This window comes from Fukomys damarensis, unplaced genomic scaffold, assembly GCF_012274545.1.
Source record: "Fukomys damarensis isolate Sample0158 unplaced genomic scaffold, DMR_v1.0_HiC HiC_scaffold_7, whole genome shotgun sequence".
In the NCBI taxonomy this organism is placed as follows: domain Eukaryota; kingdom Metazoa; phylum Chordata; class Mammalia; order Rodentia; family Bathyergidae; genus Fukomys; species Fukomys damarensis.
Window position 1 is genome coordinate 20789007 of NW_022900919.1, and position 27234 is coordinate 20816240.

The 27234-nt window shown below is 36.3% G+C and overlaps 1 protein-coding gene across 11 annotated transcripts in view; it reads right to left on the reverse strand.

Annotated features, from left to right (window-relative positions):
* The window catches only part of Cpeb1 (cytoplasmic polyadenylation element binding protein 1), an 80694-nt gene that overhangs the window by 42920 nt on the left and 10540 nt on the right, over positions 1-27234 (reverse strand). For all 11 annotated transcript variants that reach the window (XM_010621150.3, XM_010621152.2, XM_019207058.2 and 8 more), the window contains 2 exons: positions 18182-18223; positions 17979-18111 (listed from right to left, as the gene is read on the reverse strand). In XM_010621150.3, coding sequence (XP_010619452.1) covers positions 17979-17997 — 19 coding nt within the window. In that variant the 5' untranslated portion in view covers positions 17998-18111; positions 18182-18223. Of the gene's footprint in view, positions 1-17978; positions 18112-18181; positions 18224-27234 lie in introns of those variants that run through there.

The window sequence follows — 27234 nt, forward strand, 5'->3', positions numbered from 1 at the left end:
AAAAAAAAAAAAAAAAAAAAAAGATAGAAAGAAATAAAGCAAACCAAAGCAATGTGACCCAGGTCATTCAACTAGCACTCAAATCCTGCTCCAAAACCATGTCCTTGTATCCTTATGCCCCTTGTAAGTTTACATTTTTATTGTCACAGTTCATTTTTTAAAAAAAATCATGGCAGCATACAAATAAAAGTAAACAATCTCTTTCATATCCCTACAACACTCATTCTAAATCCTACTCTCCCTCAAATTAAGTTTAATAAGAGCTTCCTTTTATACTACTTTCTATACATTTGTGAATACATTTTCTAATACTTTCACTAACGGTAAATCATGCCAATGTGATAGGTTAAAAAAGAATCTAAGTATTAAATAAAGAGTCTTGCATGTCAGGCACTAGCTAGGTAACAGGAATGTGGAAAAATAGCTAGGATTCTTGCTTTTAAGAATTTAAAACTCTACTGGTAGAGATAAATATTCATACAAATGGTGTAAGAAAGTACATAACAGAAAACTACATGACATCACAAAGGATGAGCTTCAGACATTTATAGCTAAATGGATGGACCTTGAGACCACACTCTTTAAGTGAAATAAATTGGACACACATTTAAATACCACATTCTCTATTTTGAGAAACTAAAAGTGGTAATAAGGACTAATATTTATAATAGACATTGGGAAATGGAAAGAAAATGTACAACTGGGAAGAAGAACAAATGAGGACAGAGGCAGAAAGGAAAGGACAAGAAAAAAGTGAAAATAGAAGGAAAAATGGAAACAAAGCTTTTGTACATGGGGAAGGGAGGGGGCAGGGGGTCATGGGAAAAAAGGGGTAGGATGTACCATGTACAGGAGCAAATTCCCTATGCTGAGTGTTATTAGGTATGCCTAAAATGTACCAATAAATGTTTTGCTATATTTAAAAAATTGTAACAAGGGGAGGGGAGGGCTAGGACATAGTCCAGTGGTAGAGCACTTGCCTAGCATGTGTGAGGCCTTAGGTTCAGTTTCAAAAAAAAAAAGAAAAGAAAGGAAAAGAAAATATTTTATAAAAGAAAGATTCTCTCAGATTTTCTTTCTCTTCCTCATCTCCTTTCAAGCCAATCCATATCCTAAAATGAATGGCAAAAGGGTCACAAGTAGCAGATAGATACTGTGAGGTTGGCACTAATTATTTTCTTTTTTTTCTCTCTGTAACTAATTATCAAAAAGAAAATTGCCCTTCTCCCAATAAAACAGAAATAAAATGTAATTCTCAATTTCTCAAATTAAAAATGCATTTTAACTATTTAGAATTATTAGAAAATATCAAGTAAATTTAGGTTAAGGCTATATAGGTGTTATTTGTACAATTATTTCACTCTTCCTAATGACTGAAAATATTCCAATTCAAAAATCGGAAAGGGGCCAGGAATGGTGGTGCACACGTGTAATCCCAGCACTCAGGAGGCTGAGGCAGGAGGACCACCAAGATTTTGAGGCCAGCCGGGATTACATAGTGAGTTCAAAATCAGCCTGAACTACAAAGCAAGGCCCTATCTCAAAAAACAAAAAAATTGGAAGAAATCTTCTCATAGTTGGTAATACAGTAAAACTGTAGCTTAATTCATAAATAAATTTTGTACTCCGTATATGTTATCTTATAAAATGTTACTTGCATTTTAATAAATTGTTCCTATTTTTATGTATAAAAAATAAAGGTAAAAGTGCATGGCACGGTTCTTAAATTTTATTTAAGGGAGCAGTAGTGATTAAAATTTCTTTGGATAAATATACTCTTTTTTCATCATGTTAATCTAATTTGAGACATTGCAGATTATTAGATGGTTGAAGCATTTTTCCAAATAAAATAGCCAGGAGCTATAAAATTTCAGTTAATAATATCCTTTGTCCTCTTTAATGATGAATTCTTATCCTATGGAAAGGAGGTAAAAGTAGGTCTTTTCTTTTTATCACTAAGCTGGTATGTATTGTTTTCTGCAAGGTAAAGAAGGAACATTATCCCAATAATTTTATTACATTTTCTAAGCACTAAATAGTATTTAAAGCACTTCAAACTCCAGAACCTCAGTGGTACCTTGGTTCATGAACTTAATTCTTTCCACAATTTTGTTTACAATCAAAATGCAAGCATATTCTGCACCCAAAATGGAGGAAAGAAGAATTAAGTTCATGAACGGAAGTACCATTGTACTTATGAAAGCCCTAGTTTTAAATCTTATTTTCCTGAAAAAAAAACAAACAAAACGATTAAACAAATTTCCTCTCTTTTTTTCTGGGTTTTGGTTGGGAGTTACTTCAGTTACATTTTGTCCAGATAGACAAATTGCTGTTAAAAACTGAAGCTTAACTGATCTGCATAAACTTGCATTTACAGGTTACTTTGCATTTCTTTGTTCAGCAGCAAAGAATCTAAGGACACAGGTTTGAGCTGGCTTCGTAGCTCTTCTAAAACTGTATTCACACGTGCACACACAACTTTACACTTAGAGAATACAACAACACAGGTGTGACTTCAAGATTACTATTCCCAGCTATCATTAACATATGAAGAAGTTAACACTGTCAGCAAAAGATGTTTGCTGGTATAAGCCCATTTTTAAGCATTTTCCCTAAGGGATTTTATTCATTAGGAACTAAGTTACAACAAATTATAAAGCTACACATCTTTTAACCTTCCCGACAAAGAAGGTATAACTATCTTTAAGGAAGTTTGATATTTTCAGTGTCTAGTAGCATTTCTGTCCCCATTAATCAAAACAAGGTTAGCAATAAATTTAACACAAGAACCCTCCCTACCCCCCAAAAAAAAACCAGAAACAAAACCAGAAAGGGTAATAACAGCTATTTAAAAATCCACTCCTGGCCAGGGATTTTGCTCAGTGGTTCTATCTCCTGCCTCACAAGCACAAAGGCCTGATTTCCATCCCTGATACCAAAAAAAAACCAGTCCTGCCCCAAGGCCTTGCTATTTTACTCTGGTTTTAAAGCTATCTCTACACAGGTAGTAACCTGTCATCAGCTTCAAAGTCACTTTCTCAGAGTGACTTCCCTAAATGATGTAACCACTAGTCTTCTACTCACATGGCACTGCTTAATTTTCCTGTAAGTTGGCATACTATTATTCTCCATTATACTTCTGTAGCTATATACACACAATTCAGTTTTTCTACAGGAGAAAAAGACTGATCTGTTCACATCTGTATTCACAACACCCACAATGGTTTATTATCTGTTGGTTTAAAAAGCAGTCTCTTCATGTGTGTTTTACATTTCATTTTTTAAAACAATATTGTTAGCCTCACAAATTCTTATTAATATTTCAATTTAACAAACATAATCCTGTTATGTATTATATTTTTCCTCTTTACATAATTCCTCCTCCATTTAGATTATACAATTCAAACTTGGGCACAGTACTACATACCTGTGGTCTCTGCTACTCAGGAGGTGCAGGCAGGAGAATCACTGGAACCCACGCTTGGAGATAAGCCTGGGTAACACAGAAAAATCCCATCTAGAAATAATTTTTTTTTGTTTTTCTGAGACAGGATTTTACAACATAGTCCAGGCTAGCCTTGAACTTGCTATGTAGCTCAGGTTGTCATTGAATCCATTAATTATAGGTATGTGCCACATCACCAGCTCAAAATTTTTTGTTGTTGTGGTACTGAAAATTGAACCCACCGTCTTTGCACTAAGCTACATCCCTAGCCCTTTGCAAATTTTCTTTTTATTTTGAGAGAGGATCTCGTTAAGGCACTTAATTGCCCAGGCTGGGCTTGAATTTGTAATCCTCCTGCCTCAGTTTCCCAGAGTGCTGAAATTACAAGCGTGTACCGCCATGTGAACCTAACAAAAAAAAAAAAAATGTTTTTTGGTACTGGGGATCAGACTCAGGACCTTGCTCTTGCAAGGCAGGGAGCAGCACTATGAGCTAAATCCAGGACCCAACAAAAAATATTTTTAAATAATACAAAAGTTCAGTGGTGAGGCTTCAATCTCCAGTATAGGAAGAAGAAAACAATTAAGCAGCTTACTGTTAAATTTTAGAATACTCCAAAAATAAATTTTACCCTGTAATAGTCATTCTTGCCTCCTTTCAACTTCTCTCACCCCCAGCCACCACTAATCTATAGACAATTTTTGTGTTTATAATTCATCACTCATGGATATTTTATGGAAGTGGAACTGTAAAATATGTTATCCTAGAAAATAATAATAATAAAATTTTAAAAAGCTTTGTTTTGAAAGTTCATGTAAGTTGCAGCATAAATGCATACTATGCCCCCCCTTTTTTGATACTGGGGATCAAACTCAGGCCCTTGCACTTGTGAGGCAGGCAGTGGAACCACTAAGCCAAATCCCTGGCCCTACTATTCCTATTTTTGCTGAGCAATATTCCACTGTCAACATTTTATTTATCCACTAATCAAATGAACTGAAGCTGTTTCTATATTTGGATTATAAAAATATTGTTGTAAATGTACACATACATGGTTTTCTGTGGACTTTTTTGTTTTTGCTTTTTTTTCAGACAGGGTCTCACTATGTAGTTTAGGCTGGCCTTGAATTCACTACATATCCTAGGCTAACCTTGAACTCACAGGAATCCTCCTGCTTCAGCCTTCCAAGTGCTGGGATTACAGGCATGTGCCACCATTCCCAGCCTTGGATCTATGTTTTCATTTTTCTCAGGGAGTAAATTTTACCTGGGAATAAATTTGAGTGACATAGTAACTCTATTCTTAACTTCTTTTTTTTTTTTTTTTTTTTTTTTTGTACCAGGGATCAAACTCTGGTCCCTTGCATGTGCAAAGCAGGTGCTGGAACCTCTAAGCTAAATCCCCAGCTCTTATACTTAACTTTTCTTCACAACAAGGTCTCGCTACATAGTTTAGGTTGGTCTTGAACTCACTATGTGGCCCAGAATGGCCTCAAACTCTGAGGGCTCCACCTGCCTCAGTCTCCTAAATACTGAACTTATAGTCATATGCCACCACACCCAGCTATGCGCTTAACTGAGTACTGCCAAACTTCTTTCTAAAGCAGCTACATTTCACATTAGCAACGTATGAGAGTTCCAGCATTTCCACATCTTGATCAGTCAGTGTTATTACCTTTTCAAAAAAAAAAATAGTTATCCTACTAGGTGTGAAGAGGCTCAACTGTTCAAAGATTGAACTATCTGAACAAAAAAGGGTAAGTGCAAGGACTGAGATAAATCAAACATTAAATCCATGAGCTCATCATGATACTGAAAAAAAGGGCCAGGGATTTAGCTCAGTGGTTCTGCCGCCTGCCTCACAAGCATGAGGACCTGAGTCCCAACCTTAAAAAAAAAAATCAGCTCCATAGTAAAGAAACTAAAGAAAAAACAAGCATTTAATTGTCATTCCTGTGTTCTATCTTGGGGGGGGGGTAACCAAACAGTTGATGAAAACTAAGTGTAACTTTCTAAGTTTATTAGCTAATATACGAAGTTATTTAGAAATATGCTATTTGGCAACTCCTAATATACTAACGAAATGGGTGGTTAACAATGGCTGCTGATGCCCCTTACAGAAGTCACCAATAACTACTGTCATGGGGACGCAGTCAATAATATCTATACTGTGGATATTTCTATAGGACAAATGTTCTGTTTTTTTCAACAAATAAACTGCAAGAGGGAGAAGAGTGATGGAGGAAGCAACTAGACTAAAAGTACTTGACAATCTCAGTATATGTTTACCTGTCCAACAAGAATTACAAATCAAATAGGACTCATTTCCATTAGAGTCCACAAGAAAATAAAATGTTCCATTCTCTCAAGTATGTGGTAAAACTTGGGAGTCGTTCATATCCTTGATGGCACAACATTCTGACCCAATTCATCTTTTAATGAGGTCTCACTATCCTGCCCAGGCTGGTACGGAACCCCTTGGTTCCAGCAATCCTTTTGTTTCAGCTTCTTAAGTAGCTGGGATTATAGGCATAAACTACTGGGCCTGGCTGAGATTTGAGGAACTCTTAAAAAATCCCCTAGGCTTGGTGGTGCACACCTGTAATTAAGCTACCTGAGGCACTGAGGCAGGAGATCACAATCTGGAGGCCAGCCTGGGCAACCTGGCTAGAATCTTTCATAAAATAAAATGCTAAGAATGTAGCTCAATTGTATCATGATGGCCTAATGGCAGAGTTCTGACTGAGTTCAATCTCTAGCACTGCGCCAAACAAAAATCCCAATATATATTACTTAACAGGTTTTATCTTAAAATATAAGATCTCTAAACAAGTTGAAAAATTATCATTCAAAAATATCAACCAAATAAAGCTGATATAAGTTAATGAATATCAAATAACTTCAAAGCAAAACAATGAATTTCAAAGTAAAACCAAAAGGCATATCCTAGGTATCCATAGATCAGTCCAAAAGAAAGATATAATTCTAAAATAACAGCCTACAAAAATTAAAGCAAACAGCTCACCCCCCAACATACCTATAAGGAGAATCAGTCAAGGCTACAATAAAAATTAGACATTTTAACACATTTCTCCTAAGTAAGTGATAGAATAAGGAAAATCTGCAAAAGGCCTGAGAATACATTAAGACCTGAAAGGTAAAATTAACAAATTTGACCTAATTCATATAAATGGAACACTGCATCCAACATCTGCTCAGTATTGCACAGAACCTTTAACAAAGTACAGTGAAGTATATGTTGGGCCATAAAGCAAATCTCAATAAATTTTAGATAAATCATATGGAATATATTCTATGATCACAGAATTAAAATTAAAATCTATAACAAAGGCAACTAAAAAGTTCCAAATGCTTTGGAGCTAAATGACATACTTCAGGGGCCTACAAGGCATCTAATAAATATGATAAAGTATTTTTTAGTGTATGATAATTTATTTATTTTGGTACAGGGGGTTGAACTCTGGTCCTTGAGTTTTCGAGGCAGGAGGCGGAAACACTGAGCTAAATCCCCGGCCCTAGTTATGATAATTTAAAATACTTCACAACTCATAGAATGAATTTAAATCCCCACTTAGAGGGAAACTCATAATCTCTGTACAGGTACTGGGAAGATTAAAAATCAACGATCAACATGATACTAGTGAAATGGCAGGACAGGGACCTCCGAAAATTCCTTCCTTCCTGAAAGCAGTAAGAACAATAGCAAAAAGTGGACATAATCAACTTTTTCAGAACTCTAGAAACTAAATGCAGGTATGCAATAATTTGGGAAGCACACACTTTAAAAAATTTAAACACAAAACAGTTAAATCTTGCTAAGAATAGCAAGCACTATTCCTACCCCATTACTGGTTCTGCTATAACCTTGAAAATCAACATCCTGAAATCATTGTAAAAATTAGCAGCTTTGCTGCCACTGAAGGGGGTAGCATACCTAAAGTTCAAACCCCATCTCAAGAGAGCAGTTGTTATTTAACACCCTGTAAGACTCCACTTCTATGGCTATATTCATTTGACCTGCCTCAGAGCTCAACCAGTAGGAAAAGTAGGAAAGTAGGAAGTTTCCCCTGGGGAAATTTGTTTAAAAAAACAATCAGAGGCAACAACAACATTTTGTGCATCTGAGACAGTAGATAACAGATCATAAAATCAACAGGTGAACCAAAAAAGGTTAATTTAAAAGGAAAACTAGAGAATAGCATCTGTATTTCATTTCAAAAGCTGAATAGATTCCTGGATGATTGCAAAAGAATGGAAGAGTCTCAGCTTTCACTTTCGGTTAACCATGAGAGTTTGCACAAGCAAGAGGAAGTCAAGACTAATCAATTGCAAGATGCCTGGCTGGTTGCAGAAGGCACGCTCGGCTCCTGAGCAAAGACAGGGAGGCTTACTGATTCTAGGAATACAAGGCTATTTGTCTAATCATTAGTTGACCACTAATATAGCCAAACACAGCCTTTAGTAGCCACATATGAAAAAAATTCAAACTTTACTGAATTAGTCAAAAATCACTAAACAAGCAACAGCAAGAACTCCTCCTCCTAGAAGTGGTATAATCTGATTTTCAGAATTGTCATATTAAATTAAAGTATCTAGTTTCCAATACAAAATTTGCAAGATTTGCAAAGAAACAAAAAAATATAGCCCACTCATGGAGAAAACAAGTCAACAGAAACTTTCCCTGACAAAGGCCAGATATTACCTTCAGCTATTTTAAATATGCACGAAAAACTAATAATAATCAACCTATGGAACTATAAGAATGTCTCTACAGAGATTATCATAAAGATGTAGCAGTTATACAAAGAACAAATTAGAAATTCAGCAACTGAAGAATACAATAAATGAAATTAAAAATTCACCAAAGGACCTCAAAAGCAGTTTTAAAAAGGAAGAAAAATTAGCAAACCTAAAGACATGGCCATTGAGATTATCTAATATGAAGAAGAGAAAGAAAGAAAAATGAACAGAGCCACAGAAATCTCTGGGCTATAGGTATATAGAGATATATTTGAAGGTAAAAGAAGAGATGAAAAAGGAAAGAGTAGAAAGAATGTTTGAAGAAAAAATTGAAGGAAACTTTGATGACTACTACTAATCTACACATTTAAGAAACTCAATGAACTCCAAACAGGATAAACAGTTATACCAAAACACAAAAAATATCAAAAAGAATCTTGAAAATGGCACAAGAGGTGAATACAAAGAATCCTTACTAAGATTAACAGCTGATTTAACAGAAACCATGGAGTTGGAAGGTGGTGCATGCCTGTAATCCCAGCACTCGGGAGGCTGAGGCAGGAGGATCACTGTGAGTTCAAGACCAGCCTGGGTTACATAGTGAGTTCCAGGTCAGTCTCAACTACACAGTGAGACCTTGTCTCAAAAAACAAAACAAAACAAAAAAACTCAACCAGGAATTTTATATCAGCAAAAGATCTACACAGTGACCTTGTCTCAAAAAACAAAACAAAACAAAAAAACTCAACCAGGAATTTTATATCAGCAAAAGTATCCCTCAAATAGAAAGGACAATTTAATATATTTCCAGATAAACCAAGTCTGTCACTAATAAAACCACCCTATAAGAAATACTAAAGGAGCCTCACAAGTGCGAGGTCCTAAGTTCGATCCTCGGTACCAAAAAACAAACAAACAAAAGAAATACTAAAGGGAATCCAAGAAATACTAAATGGAGTCCTTCATGACGAAATAAAAGGATCCTACACAATTTGGTTTACATAAAGGGTGCAAAAAAAAAAAAGTAACTACATATATAAAAATAAAAGAATATGTAACTTTCACTTATCTGATTTAAAAGAAACTGGGGAAGGGATGGGAATATGTTAGTAAAAAGTAACAAAGTTTCAAAAAAAGTAAAGTTTCAGTTAAGATAAATTCTGGAAATCTATATAGAACAATTGTGACTAGAGTTTACAATAACGGATAGGGCTAGTTACAGTACTTGCTTAGCATGGGCAAGGCTTGGGTTCCATCCACAGCAAATAACAATAATGAATTAAAGATGGCTGAGAGTGGGCCTTAAATGTTTTCACCACAAATTCGAAGTATGTGAAATGGTAAATACCATGTTAATTAACTTGACTCAATCACTTCCTATTTTATATATATATCAAAGCATTACACTGTATACCACAAATACACAAATTTTGTCAATTATACCTTAATAAAGCTAGAAGAGAGAAAAAGTAAAAAAGGTATATGAATAAAGTATGCATTCACACACACCTGTATAGGCATACAATGCATAAAGATGCAATTTACATGACATTAAAGGCACAAGAGAGGGAACAGAGTGATACTGGCATAAAGTTTTTAATATACAACTGAAATTAAACTGGTACTAATCTAAACTAGATTGCTAAAGATTAACATGCTAGTTATAATCTAGGCAGCCACTAACAGAAAAACTCAAAAATATATAGTAAAAGAAATAAGAAGAAAATTAAAATCTCATCTTCACACTGGAAAAATACATAGCACAAAAAGTACACTGGACTGGAGGCTTAGCTTAGTAATGCCACCATGTGCCTCAAAAGCATGAGGTCCCAAGTTTGATCCCTGGTACCAAAAGAAAAAAAGACACTAATGGATGAATAAAAAGAAGACATGGAAAACAAATAGCAAAACTGCAGATACATAAACACACACACAGCACCTTATAATCTTATTAGTAACTGCTGGAGACCCCTGAAGTCAGGTTTCAGTACTCACCTGCCCAATATACAACATACAACTCAGACCTGAGGAAAAAATACACTAAGAGACAGAACTAGGAGAGAAAGTGGGCTGCCAGGATAACCAATGCCGATGCAACTGACAAAGGTGCTGTGCCATTCCCAGGCACTTTTACTGGCAATCAATTGGGTTAAAGGGGAGCTACAAAAAGTTTTTATGGAAATTGATGTAAAGAAGGCTCATAAAGACAAGATAAAGTATTTTTAAATTAGGAACAGAATAGACAAAATATATGGTTGCATTTAGAATACTATCCTTCTAGTTAGAAGGTTTTAGTTGTGGGAATGGAAGCTGGGTGTGAGTTACTCTGACCTGGGCACGTAGGCTTTGGCCAGACACCCTTCTCAAAACAAGCTAATTGTGGGGTTAACTCTTTACAGCCTGCTTTGGACACAATCAATATTACAGTCCTCTACAAATAACCACATTAAATTTAAAAGACAATAAAAGACAGACAGGGGCAGAATAGATTTTTTTTTTAAAAGCATGATCCAAGCTGGCTGGATATGGTGGCACACCCCTACAAAATCCCAGTGATTTGGAGGCTGAGGCAAGAGGACAGTAAATTTGTGGTGAGCCTGAGCAGCTTCATGAGATCTCATCTCAAAGTAGAAAATAATTTAACCTATAGTACATTTAAATTTTTAAAGTGGCAAAATGGTTATTGCCAAAGGCTGGAGGGTGGTATAGGTAGTACAGGAAATGGAGAAACGATGGTCAAAGGATACAAAGCTTAATCAGACTGAATTTAAATAAGCTGATTTTCTGCATAGCATGATGAATACACTAAGTACCAATGTACTGTACACTTCTAAATTGCTAAGACTGTTCCAAATACTCTTACCATAAAACATATTTGAGGTGATGGATATATTAGCTAGATTATTCTACATTGTATTAATGAATCATAGTTATCACTTTGAATGCCATAAATATAACCAATTATAATGGTCAATTTACAAACAAAATTAAAACGTGAGGGACTGGGATGTAGCTCATCAATAGAGCACATGCTTAGCAATGGAAAGGCCCTGTATTCAATCCCCATCATAAACAACAAATCAAAACCCCAAACAATTAAATGGGCAAGGATATGCAGAGCCATCTGTTCAAAGAAAAATATACACATAGCCAATGAGCTCTACATCACTAAAGAAATGTACATCAAAACCACAATGAGGGGCTGGGGATTTAGCTCAGTGGTTCTGCCACCTGCCTTGCAAGTGCAAGGACCCGAGTTCGATCCCTGATAACAAAGAAAAAACAAAAACCACAATGAAAGGGCTAGAGTGAAACTCACAGCTAAGTTCTTACCTAGCATGCACAAGGATCTGAGTTCAATCTCCAGCACTTGAAAACAAAAACAAAAACAAAAACCCACAGCAAAATACTTCACATTTACTTGGATTACTTTTGACTATAATAAAAAAGACAACAGAATGTACTGATGAGGATACAGAGAAACTCAAACCTTCATACACTGTTAGTAGGAAGATAAAATTATGTAACTACTTTGGAAAAACAGTTTGATATTTCCTCAGAGTTGATTACTGGTGCATATGGAGGTACACACCTGTAATCCCAACATTCTGGAAGGCTGAAACTGGAGGATTGGAAGTTTGAATCCAGCCTGGGCAACTTATTGAGACTCTGTTAAAAAGAGTTGAGGATTTAGCTCAATAGGAAGGTTTTTGGATTCAATCTCCAGTACTGTTGTTCTCCCCCTAACCCAAACACAAGACAGAAGAAAATACCTGTAACATATACTTCAGATACAGAACTTATATGCAGAACATATAAAGAACTGGAGCAAGTAAACAAGATAAAGGCAGATAACCCTAAAGGAAAATGAGGTAAGACTTGAATTGGCACTTCAAGAAAGACAATATCCAATGGGAAATAAATATTAAAAGATGCTCAACTTCCATAATTATCAGGGAAATGAAAACTAAAACCACAATACAGATAACACTACACAGTGACCAAAATGGCTAAAACTAAGAAAGTATCAACTGTTAGTGCTGGGGATTTAGCTCAGTGGTTCCAGAGCCTACCTTGAAAGCACAAGGACCCAAGTTTGATCCCCAGTACCAAAAAACAAAAAAGTATCAACTGTTGGTAATGATGAGGAACAACCAACATTATCACGATGCATTACTGCAAAAGTAAACTGGTATAACTACTCCGCAAAACTGACAGCACCTCTTAAAGCTGAACTTTTGTTTTCTTTATAACCCAACAATTCATCTCCTAGGAATATAACCCATAGATATGAATTCTAGTAAAAATGTGTTACAGCAGCAGTATACACAATAGCCCCAAACTCAAGACTAACCAAATGCCTATTACCAGAATGAATACTAGTATATTCATAAAGCAGAATACTGTATAACAATGAAAATAAATGATCCACAACCAATTGCATTTTAGATGAATTTCATACCTAATAAGTACATGTACATATTTACTTCATTTTCTAAATAAATCGGGCAAGCCAATCTATGCAGTCAGATGTCAGCACGGTGCTAAACCTTCATGTGTTAAGACACCAAAAGGGTTACAAAGGGGCTCTGGTATACTGTTAATTTTTCCCTGTCTCTGTGTATGAGCGGTTATACAAACTGTGTTCAGTATGTAATAATTCACTAAACAGTATACTCTGCATACTTGTCTATATGTAAGTACCAAAGGTGTATGCAAAGGTATGTGCATCTTTTCAAACAAGATCAAACTTCTGGTTCCCACAGGAAAACGATAGCATGTTATACTTCAATACAAAGTTAAATCTTGGTCAAAGATTTAGCCTCGCAAACGCAGTGTCCTGAGTTCGATCCCTGGTACTGGGAAAAAAGAAAAAAAAGGAAAAGAAAGTAAATAAGGAAAGTTAAATCTTTATCACTTAACAGTTAAGGTCAAACCATTAATGTTCCATAGAAATTTATTTTATGGGAAAAGAATTACTGAGAATAATTTCAGTCGTCTCCTATTACCTGTGATTAAATGTATATGGCTTATAATCCTGCAGAATAAAAAAGAAGACCAGAGGTTCATTATCAGGCTACAACTATACAACTGTACAGCTATATAATAATTTTCTTCCTGAAAAGTCACAGACCATTTAAACTGGGGTTTAAGAGTGAGAGCTCTTCATCCAAGAAATGTGCTATCCTGTAGGGGTATCATACTACTAAAGGAAAAAGAAACTTTAAAATCAGCATAATACATTAGTCTTATATGTTACTTTGAATTATGTACTTTGGCTAATCAATTCTTCTTCTAAAACTTCTCAACTATTTTGACTGGTTATTAAATCTCATTTAAGTAAGTTAACACAAAACTTTTTTCTCCAGTGGTCACTACCAGCCACATTACTGTATACTGTGTATTAAATTTCTCTATCCATCTAGCAGTTAAGATGCTCCTTAGCAGTACCTTACTTTCACACCTTTATAGAAACTTACTAAAAACTCAGTTCATTAATGCTTTAATCACATGTCCATTTAAGCTCATTTCCTCCAGTTCCCAACAGAGTTGTGCTTTCGGAACTACAGAAGGGCTAAGTAGCAGGCAACCTCAAAAGAACGTGACCCTTCCCAGCTCCCATTACCTCTCAGCAACATGGGCCTTATTGGGATATTAACCAAAATCTCAGGTGTTTTACAGAACCCTCCTAAACTGCAGAAGGTTGTAACTTTTCTTTCTTGTGGTACTGAGGATTGAACCCAGGACCTCTGCACTGAGCTGTATCCCCAGCTCTTTTTTATTTTGAGATAGGGTCTAAGACAAGGTGCTCAGGGTGGGTTGAAACTTTTGACCCTCTAGAGTACTGGGATTATACACATTGGACACCATGCCCTGTAGGAGATCTTGTGTGTAAATTGGAGGGATTTAGACATTTCTAACTACCCTTTTTTCCTACCCTATTTTCTTTCAATTTCTTGCTCGTCTTTCCTTAGGGGAAGATAAGAAATCCATTGTCCATCCAGGAGCTGAACCTTGCCCTCTTTCTTGGCAGCATCCTCAATCTATATAAATTCTTCTCTTAGAAGACCTTCCCCCCTTCCTTGGCCTTAAAAGAAATGGCATCCCTCTCCACCCTCCTCCACTGAGAGGAGGTGAGAATCATTTCATATGCTTCCCTCCCTGTATGGTCTTTGTGTACTGCACAGACAAGGTGTCTAGTTACTTCTCCTGTTGCTAAGACAAAATACCCAACACCCAAAGTTAAGGGAAGAAAGGTTTATTTGGGCTTACAGTTTGTAAAGGTTTCAGTCCACAGTAGGCTGGTCCAAGGTAGGGTGTCATGGCAGAGGATAAACAGTTCATGGCAGGCAGCAAGCAACAAGTGATAATCAGTGATCTTCTTCCTGTCCCTTATATCTTATCCAGCCTACTCTTACCCTTTGGGCTGGCAGCACTCCTAGCATGGCACCATGAGTCAATCCCAGCATCACACCCTTGATCCTAGGAGCACACACCCTACATCCAGCCAACCTCTGAAAATCCCCATGTATAATTTCATGAAGCTCTGGTGGGATATCTAGATACAAGCCATAACACCAGGGGAAGAGGTGTTTGTGACAGCAGAAACTGTTTTGTGGCTTTTTGGTAAACTCCATAGGGAGTTATCTGCACTCTGCTACTCCCCTCCAACTTTTTTTTTCGGTGCTGAGTATTGAATCCATAGCCTCCCACATACAGGGCGAATACTACTGCTGAGCTATATATATTCCCAGCTGGCCCCACTTAAGGAATTTTATTACACTATGGGTTACTTAACACATCTTCATTCTGAGCTTTGGCCCCTCATGGCCAATTCTAGGTTAACAGAAAAAAAAAACATATATATATACACACACACACACACACACACACACACACACACACACACTCTCTCTCTCAATATTTAGCTACACTGTGAAATAATTATAACTCACTTTAAAGACCTATTTCAAGTGCTATTTTCCCCAAAAGTTTTTCTACTACCCTAATATTCCCTCTTTTGATTGTGTACAGCAGTTTTCCAAGAATGGTTTGAGTGTGTACTTCTGTCACCACTCTTCATTACATAGTATTCAATATAGTATTTTGCTACAGCTAGCATACAGCCCTGCAAATAACTTACACTCAAATATTTGTTCAAATGAAAAAAAGTTAACATGTAACTTTTGCAAATTTAGGCATGTCTGGGTAAAACAAATTAACTGTGCAATTTTAATTATGACAACTGAATATGAATAAAATATTACCAAGACATGACCTTTTACTTTGTCAAAGTCCAGTGAGAAAATAAAATCAGATCTACGCAAAATGCAAATATCAATAGAAACAGTGGGATATACCATTTTAAAACATTTTTAATCATAAAATCACAGAGCCTGGTGGGAAAGATACACAAAAAAGATGTTCTTGTTATAGGTAAATCATGCTAGTCTTTCTCTAATGTTTATGCATACATTTGGGGCATACTGTTCTGTACTTTGCCTTTTTCATTCCAGATACTGTGATTATCATTCTTTTCCATTAAGAAGTCTTCTATGGGGCCAGGAATTTAGCTCAGTGGCACTGCACCTGCCTCACAAGCGCAAGGTCCTGAGTTCAATCCCAGGTACCAAAAAGAAAAAAGTCTTCTACAAACATCATATTTAATGGTACATTTTCCCTAGTTATAATGCTGTTATAAACAATCTCAAATTTTTACAATCTTGGTTATTAGGTAACAAAATTCATCTTCATCAAAAGATACAAGTTCAGGTTGTTTCTTAAGATGCTCATGAAAATACATCCCCCTAGCTTACTTCCTTATCACCATAGGGTTTGCATTTCTGCTGGCCTGGAAGTGGTTCTTGTTGAGAAACAGCAAGAAGAGGCTCACTGTAGGCCAGATATTCCTGTTTCACCATTTATTAGCAAGGGATCATAGGCCTCAGCTGACATCTTAGGTGGGAAGTATGGAGTGCTAACCATAGAGTGGAGCTCAGTGCAGTTGAAGGGCTCTGAATACCAGCTACCTTGACAGACACCTTTTCCACAATGTTTGGGGTTCCCTTAAATCTGCAGTACTGACTCATTATGACCCACAGAAAAAAAAACTTGTGAGCCAGGTTGGGCAGGTAACATTTTGTTATACAGTCGGGAAAATTGACCTCTATCTCACTGCTCAACATCAAGCTTAGAAGTTAGATCTCCCAATTTTTCAACGTACTCTTCCCATTGTACTTCTTATATATGTGTGCTGAGAAAAGTCTGGGTTTGAGAAGAGCATACTTTATAGTTCAGCCAGCCTATGACCTGACAGAGTGTAATGACAAGAGACAGGGATCTCGCCAGTGAGGCCACTGAGCTTCCTTACCAACTGCAACATGCACTCCTGAAAGCTCCACATTCATCAAGCATGGGACTTTGTCTAGACAGTTCAACAACTAGCTAAAAAGACTTTTCTATAAACTACAAAAATTTCCAGCATGTGTGAAGTATCCTGTGAAATGCAGGTCATTCCTGATTGTCTTTTGGGGGAGAGTGCTGGGGATCAACTGAGGGCCCTGCACAAGCTAAGGCCCTGCACATATTCTACCACCTAACTACATATATCTGCAGCCCAATCATCATTTTTACTAAAATATAATCTGTGAAATTTTCTCAACAGATTAAAAAACAGAACATGTATTAGAACCAAGAAGACTCCTTGAAGTTTTAACACAGCATAAGTTAATGTAGAATAGAGTCATCTTATAATTTATATCTACTCTTTTTCTGGATATTAGAAGACATAAATGTAATAGTTTAAGATCTCCTTCAAATGTTTAGCTACTTCTCACATAATGCTGCATCTTCATGGGATTTCTAAGACTTAAGTTGAAAAATAAATAAAAAACATAACTAAAGAACAATAATTATCAGTCCTTATCCTGAGAATCCCTGTTGTCATCAAACTTTTCAAAGTCCATTTGAAAAACTTAAAATACATTCTTTCATCTAAAACAACTCAAAAACATTCCATCAGCATTCTTAAAACTTGTTAACACCCACAAAAGATTATGAAATCATGTTAGTATATGTACACCTTACTAGGAAAAGTCACCTTCAGGAAATGCTGCTCTCTGTCCCACCAATCTATTGAGTACCCTACATACCATTAAAAAAGTCTGTTGACTCACTTCATGTTTAAAAGCTATTAAAACAGGCAAGAGGTACACTGTCCAAAATACTACTCATGTGGCTACTGCGCACGTGAAATGTAACTAGTTCGTAATATTCTAGGAGGTGAGAATTCTACCACTGAACCACCAAAGCTACTCAAACTAAAATATTCTGTAAGTGTAAAACAAGATTGGATTCTGAAGTCTTAGTACGAACAAAAAGACATGACTAACCATTTTTACATTGACATGTTGACCTAGCGATGTTTTATATATGCTAGGCTGAATAAAATATTAAATTCATTTAATATTAACTTTTATTTTTTCATATGGCTAATAAAATATAATTTGTATCATAGTTTTATATATACCTTTACTACTTTTGGCCCATATTTTATCTAATATTCCTGCATATCATAATATATATTTCTACATTCTAATCACAAGGCAGTTTTCACCCAAAGGGAATACTAATCCACAAAGCAAATCATAAAAGGGGCAAGTGCTGTCATTATCCACATGCTTCCCAAGGAAGATCTACTGAAGGCACTGCTTAGAATAAAAGCAGGTCTACACACAAGCATACTTCATCCAAGGTTCCAAATCTAAATCACCTGGTAAATGATCATGCATTCCTCGATTTACTGGTGTAGTGCAGACTCTACTGAAATCCAAAGAATTGTCCAATATGGCATTTATCCTTCGAAAGATACTGGCATTGCTACACGTGGAGAGTGCAGGCGCTTCCTGATTGTCCCATGGCATTTATCCTTCGAAAGATACTGGCATTGCTACACGTGGAGAGTGCAGGCGCTTCCTGATTGTCCCAGCAATCTTTTATCCTTCCTGTTTCTTCTTCCTAGATAGAAAAAAAAGATATTTAGGTCTTCTATACTCCTTTATAATAAACACAGAGATCCTTTATAATACCGTGACTTAGATAAAATAACAAGGCCCTCAGTTTCTTGCCAATATATTAAAACGAGTGTTAACAGTTTTTATAAATGGGGAGGGGTGGAAGCCTTGAAGGGAGGGCAGGGGAATGGGGAAAAAAATAAAAACCAAGATATATTATGCAAAGGTGAAAATTCCCAATAATGAATGTCAGCATATTGTACACATAAAATGTACCAATAAAATTTATGAATAAAAAAAATAAGTGTTTTCTATGAACAAATCACTAAGAGAACTCTTTTTGTTTGGTACCAGGGATCGAACTTAGTACCTTACACTTGTGAGGCAGGTGTGGTGTCACTGAGCTAAATCCCCAGCGCCAGAGAACTCTTAAAGAGTATCAACCAAAATATAAAGATATTTCCTCAAGAATCTCCTATCTAACAGGACACAGGAATTAGCTTGACATGGCAGCAGCAGCATGAGCTGAAGAACCAGAAAGATAATGGTTCCAATCTTGTGGGCTTATCCACACCCTGGAATACTGTTTGGCATAAAAGAATGTAGTACTGAGACATATTAAAACATGGAAAAAAATATCAAAAGTATGCTAACTGAAAGATGCCAGTCATAAAAGACTACTTATTATATGAGCACATTTATATGAAATATCTAGAATAAAATCATTTGTCAAGAGCTGGTAGAGAGGGCAGGTAGGGGTAGTGAATAACAAAAGTTTATTCTGAGTTGGTAGAAAATTCTAAAATTGTATTATGGTAATGGTTGCACAGGTCTGTAGCATACTAAAAAACTAACGAATTATACACTGACAGGTAAAAACTTTATGATATGTAAATTATATCTTAATGCAGGTCTTTGAAATTTTTGGTTATACCATTTACTGGTTGTGTGATATTAGTTACCTAAGGCCTTGTACCTCCCAAGGTTTCCCCACCTATATGAGACAGGTACCCAACAACTCTTTGATGATATGTATAAAGCATTCAGTACAGTGGTACAGCACACAATAGCTGTCATTTTTATATCTTAAGATACAATTTAAGAAGATGTGGTAAAAAACAAAACCACCCAAAAGGAATGTGGACATTAAAAAGTACATTGGAGGGGCTGGGGATTTAGCTTAGTGGTTCCGCCGCCTGCCTCACAAGCACAAGATCCTGAGTTTGATCCCCAGTATGCCCCCAAAAAAGTATATACAACTCTATTTACTCATATGAGAAGACAACAAACATTATTGAAAGAAAAAAGTACTCCTACATACAGGAACTATGAATTGAACCCCACATAAAAACTATTGGTGGTCTCCATCTTTGCAAATAACCACCATCTACCAGGTATTCAAGAAAGAAATCCAAGTACCACTAATCACTGTTTTCTTTTTTCCTTTTGGCATTTCTAGAGGTTGAATACAGGACCTTTACACTGAGCTACATTCCTAGCTCTTTAAATTTTTTTTTTTTAATTGGAGACAGGGTCTCATCAAATCACTAAGTTGCCCAGGTTGGGCTTGAACCCTGGATCCTTCTGCCTAAGCCTCCCAAGGTGCTGGTATTATAGGTATGACCATCATGCCCAGTTCCACTCTTTACTCTCCCTGACCTTTTCACATCTATTGCTTGACACTGTTAAAAATAAAACACTAGTTTACAGACTGAATCTTCTAAGGAGAATCTGCTTTATTAGTTCTATTATTTTCAATTAATTTCGGAAAAACAAAAAGCAGACCAAGCAAGGGAAATGGTACATACTTACCATCTTATAGCTGATCTCATGAAAATAAAACAAAACTCTAATGTCTAGCCTATTAAAGTCTAGGTGAGCAACAGAATGACCCACTTGAGTTTAGTTTTATAAACTGCAGGAGGACCTTAGAGGGACAGACTGGAATTCCATTTTAGCCTCAATCTCTTGAAAAGATAGGTATCTTCTACGAGCTGCAAAGACAACCAGAACACACGACTTGCAGGGACATTTTTCTAAACCCAAGAGGAGACACTCACATAGTCCTTTTCACATTTCTAAGATGATGAAAAATTCTACTAAGGTAAATTGATATAAAGGCTAAAATGCAAGTATTTACAATCTGCTGATCTTAAGGCTAAATACTCCATCCATTCACTATCTAAAAAACATTAGCTGAATGCCTGTTATCTACAGTGAATAGCCCAAGAGTCAGAAAATTAGACTGAGAATCAATCAAAAGAAAGTTCTGAAGTATATCAATAAGGAACTAAGAGCCAATCTGTTGGATATGTTAGCACTGTCTTCTAAATCTGAGGTTACCAAACTTTTAGAAGCCCCTTTTAATATACAAAAATTAACCTAAGTTTTATTTATTACACCAGAACTACTACATACATGGATTCCCAGACCCTGGCTACATCTAACAGCAAGTAAATGACCACTATATGTGAGTCTTAGGATATTGCCAGCAACTACAGGAGATGAGCGATGAGGGAATTGTCATGGTAGGATGGAAGACACATGTAGACTTGGGAGGCCTTCTGGGGAATGAAAAGGTTTAAAAACTTATTTCAAGAAGTCTGAAAAAAATCTAATTTAGGAATACATCTGGCCACCCTCCCCCAACTCCTAATCTCATTAGGAACATATATTCCCCCAAGCTATGCAAATGACATCTGGCATGCCTCCCTTCCTTTTCTCATGTATACTAAATCAGAGATCTAGTTTAAGATGAATGTGTAATTAGAATAAAAATATAAGATGATTGTGTAATTAGAATAAAAGTAAATGAGGTGTTCAATTTATACCCTCAACTACTTGATCTTATCAGTAAGTATCAATATTTGTCTTGAATGACCAATTTTAAAGTAAAAAATAAACTGGGTATGGTGGTGAATGCCTGTAATACCAGCACTTAGGAGGCTGAGACAGGAGGATCTACACAAGTTCAAGACCAGTCTGGGCTACATAGTGAGTCTGAGGTCAACCTGAGCTACATAGCAACTCCTTGTCTCAAAGGTGTGGGGGGGTGCACAGGTATTTAGCTCAGTGGTGCTGTGCCTGCCTCACAAGCTCAAGGTCCTGAGTTGGAACCTTGGTACCAAAATAAATAAATAAATACCAGCACCCTCAAATAGAGAACAATTCCACTTTCCTCGTGTATACAATAAGTACAACAGCAGTAACACAATTTCATAGTAGAATTTAGGAATATACATACAGTAGTCTGCACAGTCCATGGTACATAATTATACACTGAGCAAATTAATGTTGTCTACAGATATTATTATTACTACACCATGGGGCCAGAAACTACCAAGTGACCTTTGAGGAAAAGAATCTATTTGCTCACTAAAGAGAAAAATGGACTAAAAGAATCGAGGGCAACTATTCTTTTTAAGACCCTAGGTCTTCTATGCCTAGGACCTCAAAACTAACTCTTCTACCTAATCATTTGAAATAAGATACTTAATTAACACTCTGAAGGCTGAGGCAGAGGGATCACTAAGAGTTCCAGGTCAGCCTGTCTCAAAAACGAAACAAAAAAACCCAGAGACACAAAGTTAATACTAAAGACAATGATACAAATAAGAACTGCCTAGGTTAGGGATTTAGCTCAGTGCTTCCGCTGCCTGCACTTGCCAGTAACAAAGAACAAACAAACAAAAAACAAATAACTGCCTAAAATTTGAATCTACTACAGAATACATTAATACTTTTAATCTCTCCAGGTAAATGAATTCAGTTTTTCATTTTCAAAACAGAAAGCAATTATCACCCTATAGTCAGAGTCCCATTTACTTTGTATATCCTAACTTTGATCTATCTATAATTCTAAATTCAAACCAACATATCACTATGAATAAAACAATACTTTTTCTTGCTTTTTCTACCACTGCTGCTATTATTGGTTTACTTTGCCATAAAATGACATCATTTGCAGTTTCTGACCTTTAGCTGCTTCTTCACTCTGGACAAGAAAGTAGGCTTTAAGGTAGATCAAAGATTTATAGAGTACAAACCCTAATAATATTGAAAATTTGGGGTCAGTGGGAAGAATTGCTTGGCAATTTAAAAAAGAAAAATAATTCAAGTTTAGGCTGATGATATAGCAAAAAAAGGCCTGAAGATAAAAACTGGTTCTACGTACTTACCTGCAAAAAGAAATGACTCATGAAGAACTGCTACTAATCAAGTTACTTTAAATCAGGCCTCAATTTTCTCAACTCTCAGGGCAAAACAAGTAGTTCCCTACAGCTGTGATCGTCAACTGGGATCCCACAAATGAGACGAGAGGGGGACTCGACAAAAAAGAGCATTCCTCTTGCTTTACAGGAAGAATCTCTCTCTCTAAAAATGTGAATCACTTTTTCAAAAAGCAGAACATAAGCTTTGGAGTATAAATACCAAGTGTATCACTTACATGTCATTCTAAGCCTTAGTTGCCTAAGTATAAAATATGGTACTACTTACTCTGCAGACTTTGTAGTATCTAGGAATAAAGTACATGGATATCCTCAATAAATAACTTATGGCAACAGATGTATGATTCCAGTAACAGGTAATAAAACTACTATTACTGGAATTTCAAGTTATTCATCCTAGTCAAGTTCACCAAAAAACAAACAATTGTTTTAGCATATAATGGCTCTTTTGGTTTATATTTTAGGACTTTTTTGGTGTCTGTGGTTTGAAACTAAATCTTTAAAGATCAGAATCCACTCCACATGGGTATGTTTATTAAAGAGTAAGATCTCACGCCGGGCGTGGTGGCACACACCTGTAATCCCAGCACTCGGGTGACTGAGGCAGGAGGATCACTGTGAGTTTGAGACCAGCCTGGGCTACACAGTGAGTTCCAGGTCAGTCTCAACTACATAGTGAGACCCTGTCTAAAAACAAAACAAAACAAAAAAAGAGACTAAGATTTCACAATTTTATACCTATTTGTATGATGGAACAAATCTAGAACTGCCTAATTTGGAAACCCTGGACTACCTTTCAAACGCTATACCATATTCTTCAGACTCAGCATGGTGATGAAATAGCTATGCTTCCAGGTGCATCCTTGTTTGAGACTAACACTTAACAGTTATAAATGAATGCCAACTCTATTATCTCTGGATATTTATTCAGGATGGTTTTAATCAACACTGTATCAACATTACAGACTCAAAATTGTCACTGTTAATCATCCACTACAAAGTCATCAAGAGCCATCTGAGAGATCTGTGGAAGACTGAAGGGCACACAATCATTCCTCCAGCTGGAATTTAAAATTCAGGTCCATGGATTGGAATCAATTGAGCCCTCCTTCAAAAATGTTCAATGTTTTCTAAGATTTTTTTTTTTTTTTTTTTTAGCTAAAAGCATTGGTCTTGAAAATTTAGACTTTTTCTCAATTAGTTCAAAGCAACAGAAATTTGTTTAGATACCCCAAGAACTGGTTCTACTGAGATGTACTCTGGAAATTTACCCTTTAGTTTCATACTAAATAACACAAGTAAACAAAAATCTTTGTATAATTTATATTCAGGATTTTGAGTATACTGTTTTCTTTTTTTTTTTTTTTAGGTACCGGGGATCGAACTCAGGTCCTTGCACTTGCAAGGCAGGCAGCAGAACCACTGAGCTAAATGCACAGCCCGAGTATACTGTTTTCTGTAATTTTCAACATCCCTTATATGAATAATCATATAGGTAAATATAAATTAAGAAACGCTAGATTTCTATAAGAAATTACTATGTTTTCCTTAGGGAAGAATATATATTGTCTAGCCAAATTTCCATGTTTGCTTTAAGTAATCAGGCCACTCTATGTCATTTCTGGATGCACTTTAATGACTACAGTTATTTTAAATGTTCCTCTATATGTATTTAATTTTCTCCTTGGTCCTCCACCTCAAGTCTCCCATGTAATGATGTAAAGAATAAAAAAAATTTGTTAGTAATTTGAAGTTGCAAATATTTTACCTTTTTTCAACTAAGAAAATGGCAACTGCACATAGTTCAATCTAGTATTACCTCATGAATACTGAAAAACTGCTAGGTTAGAAGATGTTGAGATTATAAAATGAATAAAAACAATCCTTGTCTCAGGAGAATTCGTTAAATGGGACAAAAAAATCCAGTTATGTAAGTGGAGATCAAGAAAAGCACAAAATGCTACAAGAGAAGAAAAGATAACTCAAGATACCTGGAAAGGTTTCACGAATACAGCTCCTATGGTACAGTGGCTCATGCCTGTAATCCCAGCAACTTGAGTGGCTGAGGAAGGAGGATTTCAAGTTTGAGGCCAGCCTGGGCAACTCTGTGAGAATTCTGTTTCAAAATATAATTTAAAAAGAACTAGGGCCAGGGATTTAGCCCAATGGCACCATACCTGCCTAGCAAGCGCAAGGTCCTGAGTTCAATCTCCCCACCCCAGCAAAAACGACTGAGGATGGAGCTCAGAGTTAGAGCACTTATCTAGCATCAATGAGGCACTAGATTCAGTTTCCAGTAACACACACACACACACTCACACAGAGGTTCTAAGCTAAAGAACAATGCTAGAGAGACTTTCTATAAACAGTCTTGAAATATTATACAGCATTGTTTACTTAACCTCCTGTTCATCCTCTAAATCCCTAACACTGCCAGCAAGCTCCCCTCAATGACAATATACTCCTAAATTGCAGACTTCACAGCTGCCATAACCCAACGAAGTCCATCTTACTTAGCATCTCTGGGGGTTCTGAACCTCAACTACTCTCCACTTAATTCAGAAACCACCTTCTTCTGGCTCTCCCTTTATTTCTCCAGTTTGTGTTTTCTCTACCCCCAAATAATATGTACTGGGAATTGAACCCAGGATCTTTATACTGAAATAGGTCCCCTGCTCTTTTTCAGTTTATTTTTTGAGACAGGTTTTCACTAAGATGTCCGGCTACACTCAAACCTGCAATTCTCCTGCCTCAGACTTACAGAATACTAGAATTATAGGCAGGCAGGCATGACTACACCCAGTTTCTGGTAATTCTGTAATTTCTTTTCTTCTTCGGGGGTCATGGGGGATTGAACTCAGGACTTTGTGCTTGCAAGGCAGATGCAGTGCTACTGAGCTATCCCCCCAGCCCATGCTTTAGTTTCTATACATCTACTGTCCAATATTCTTTGAGTTTTATCAATTCAGTCTGGAAAAAAATACTAAAATTTCCAGAACACATTTATGAGAACATTCGGAAATATTTAATACCAAGACTGCTCAAGAATATCAACAGCACATGGTCACTACAACTGTAGCTCCTGCAACACTTATCATGCTGGTAAGCTGTATGCACTAAGAGCACTCCAATTTCATCAACTATAAGGTGCTCCACAGCTGGTATCTCACAGTACTCAGCACAGCATTTGTTGCAGCACTCAATACCAATACCATGCAAAACTAGGGCCCTATCACACTCCTGTCATAGGTATTCTTATCACCACAATCTTTACTCCATAAATAACAGTGATTCCTTTATTAAGGTTTTAGAAAAAAGTCAGGATAAACACTCATTAACTCTGTCTTCTGTCAAAACTCTCAGCCACTCAAAGTCATTTTAGGATTTGGAATTTTAAGTTTGAACTGGAGACAATTACATGTGAATAATAATAATTTTTTTAAAAGGCTGCAGGGCTGTCATTGAGCTGTATCCTGACCTTTCACCATCTCCTGTCTAAGCATTCTCAAGTTGCCTTGATGTAGAAGAAAGAGGGAGTATGAAGTCTGGGATCCTGATTTAAGCCCTAGTTCTCTATTAACCATGTGAATTTAACCAAGATTTTAAATTTCACTCAGCATGTCTTTTTCATTCATAATGCCAAGAATGACAGTCCTAAATTCTCATGAAGAAAAGTCACTGAAGGCTCTGGTTGCATAGACCCTATTTTTGCCCTTTCCAATATGACATAGCTATTACTGTAATTTTTCCTCCTGTTACCAAAGGAGTTTCATTCCTATGCAAAGACAATTTGGAAGTGTCTTTTCTCACAGCTTCAGAACATTTTGATCAGTTATCCCTGCAACACCTTTAACAGAATTCTGTCTGTAAATAGATCAGGTTTCTCCCATGTTTACATCCTACTTAACCCCATACTGACCTGTAAAAGTCTGCCTTTCCTCCAGTTTCTGTACAGAGTAACCTCACCTCTACTGCTGGACCCTGTTCGTTTCTTTAATCCCTGAAGTCAGGTATTAAGATGCCTTTTTTCCTTTCCACAATGCTGTTTGGAAACTTTCTGCTAAGTTCATTATGCCCTATTCAAATCTAATGGCCATTACCTGAGTCTTTCAAGATACTTCATCCTGTCTGGATGTTCCTATAAAATCTCTGAGAAGTACAAATCTGATTTTCTATTCTACATAGCAGCAGTCTTCAAACATTTTCATTTTAAGACTCTATATACTCTTGTAATTACTGATGACCTATTTTTTGTGTGTGTGTGTGTGTGTGTGTGTGTGTGTGTGTGTGTGTGCAGGTGGATCATATCAAAATTTACCCATTGATATGTCAGGGATTTAGCTCAACAGTTCCGGCACCTGCCTCGCAAGCACAATGACCAAGTTCGAGTCCTGCTACCAAAAAAAAAAAAAAAAAAAAAATTATTTACCCACTGAAAATTAAAACTAAAAAAGTATACTTATTGCTTTAAGAAAACAAATCTGTTACATATTAACACAACTTTCCAAAACAAAATAAATTAGTGAAAAGTTACTCTTTGAGAGTTTTGCAAATCTTTCATATCTGACTGAATAGAAGATGGTTGAATTTTCTTATTTGATTCTGCAATTCGTTGCCATATATTGTTTTGGTCTAGGTATCTGAAGAAAATTCAGGCTTAGATAAGCAGGTAGAAAAGGAGGAATATTTTAACAGCATTTTCAGATAATTGACATTATTACTCTTTGGCACTATACCAAAACCCAAGAGGAAATTTTTTAGGGGGTGAGGGGTAACTGAGGACTGA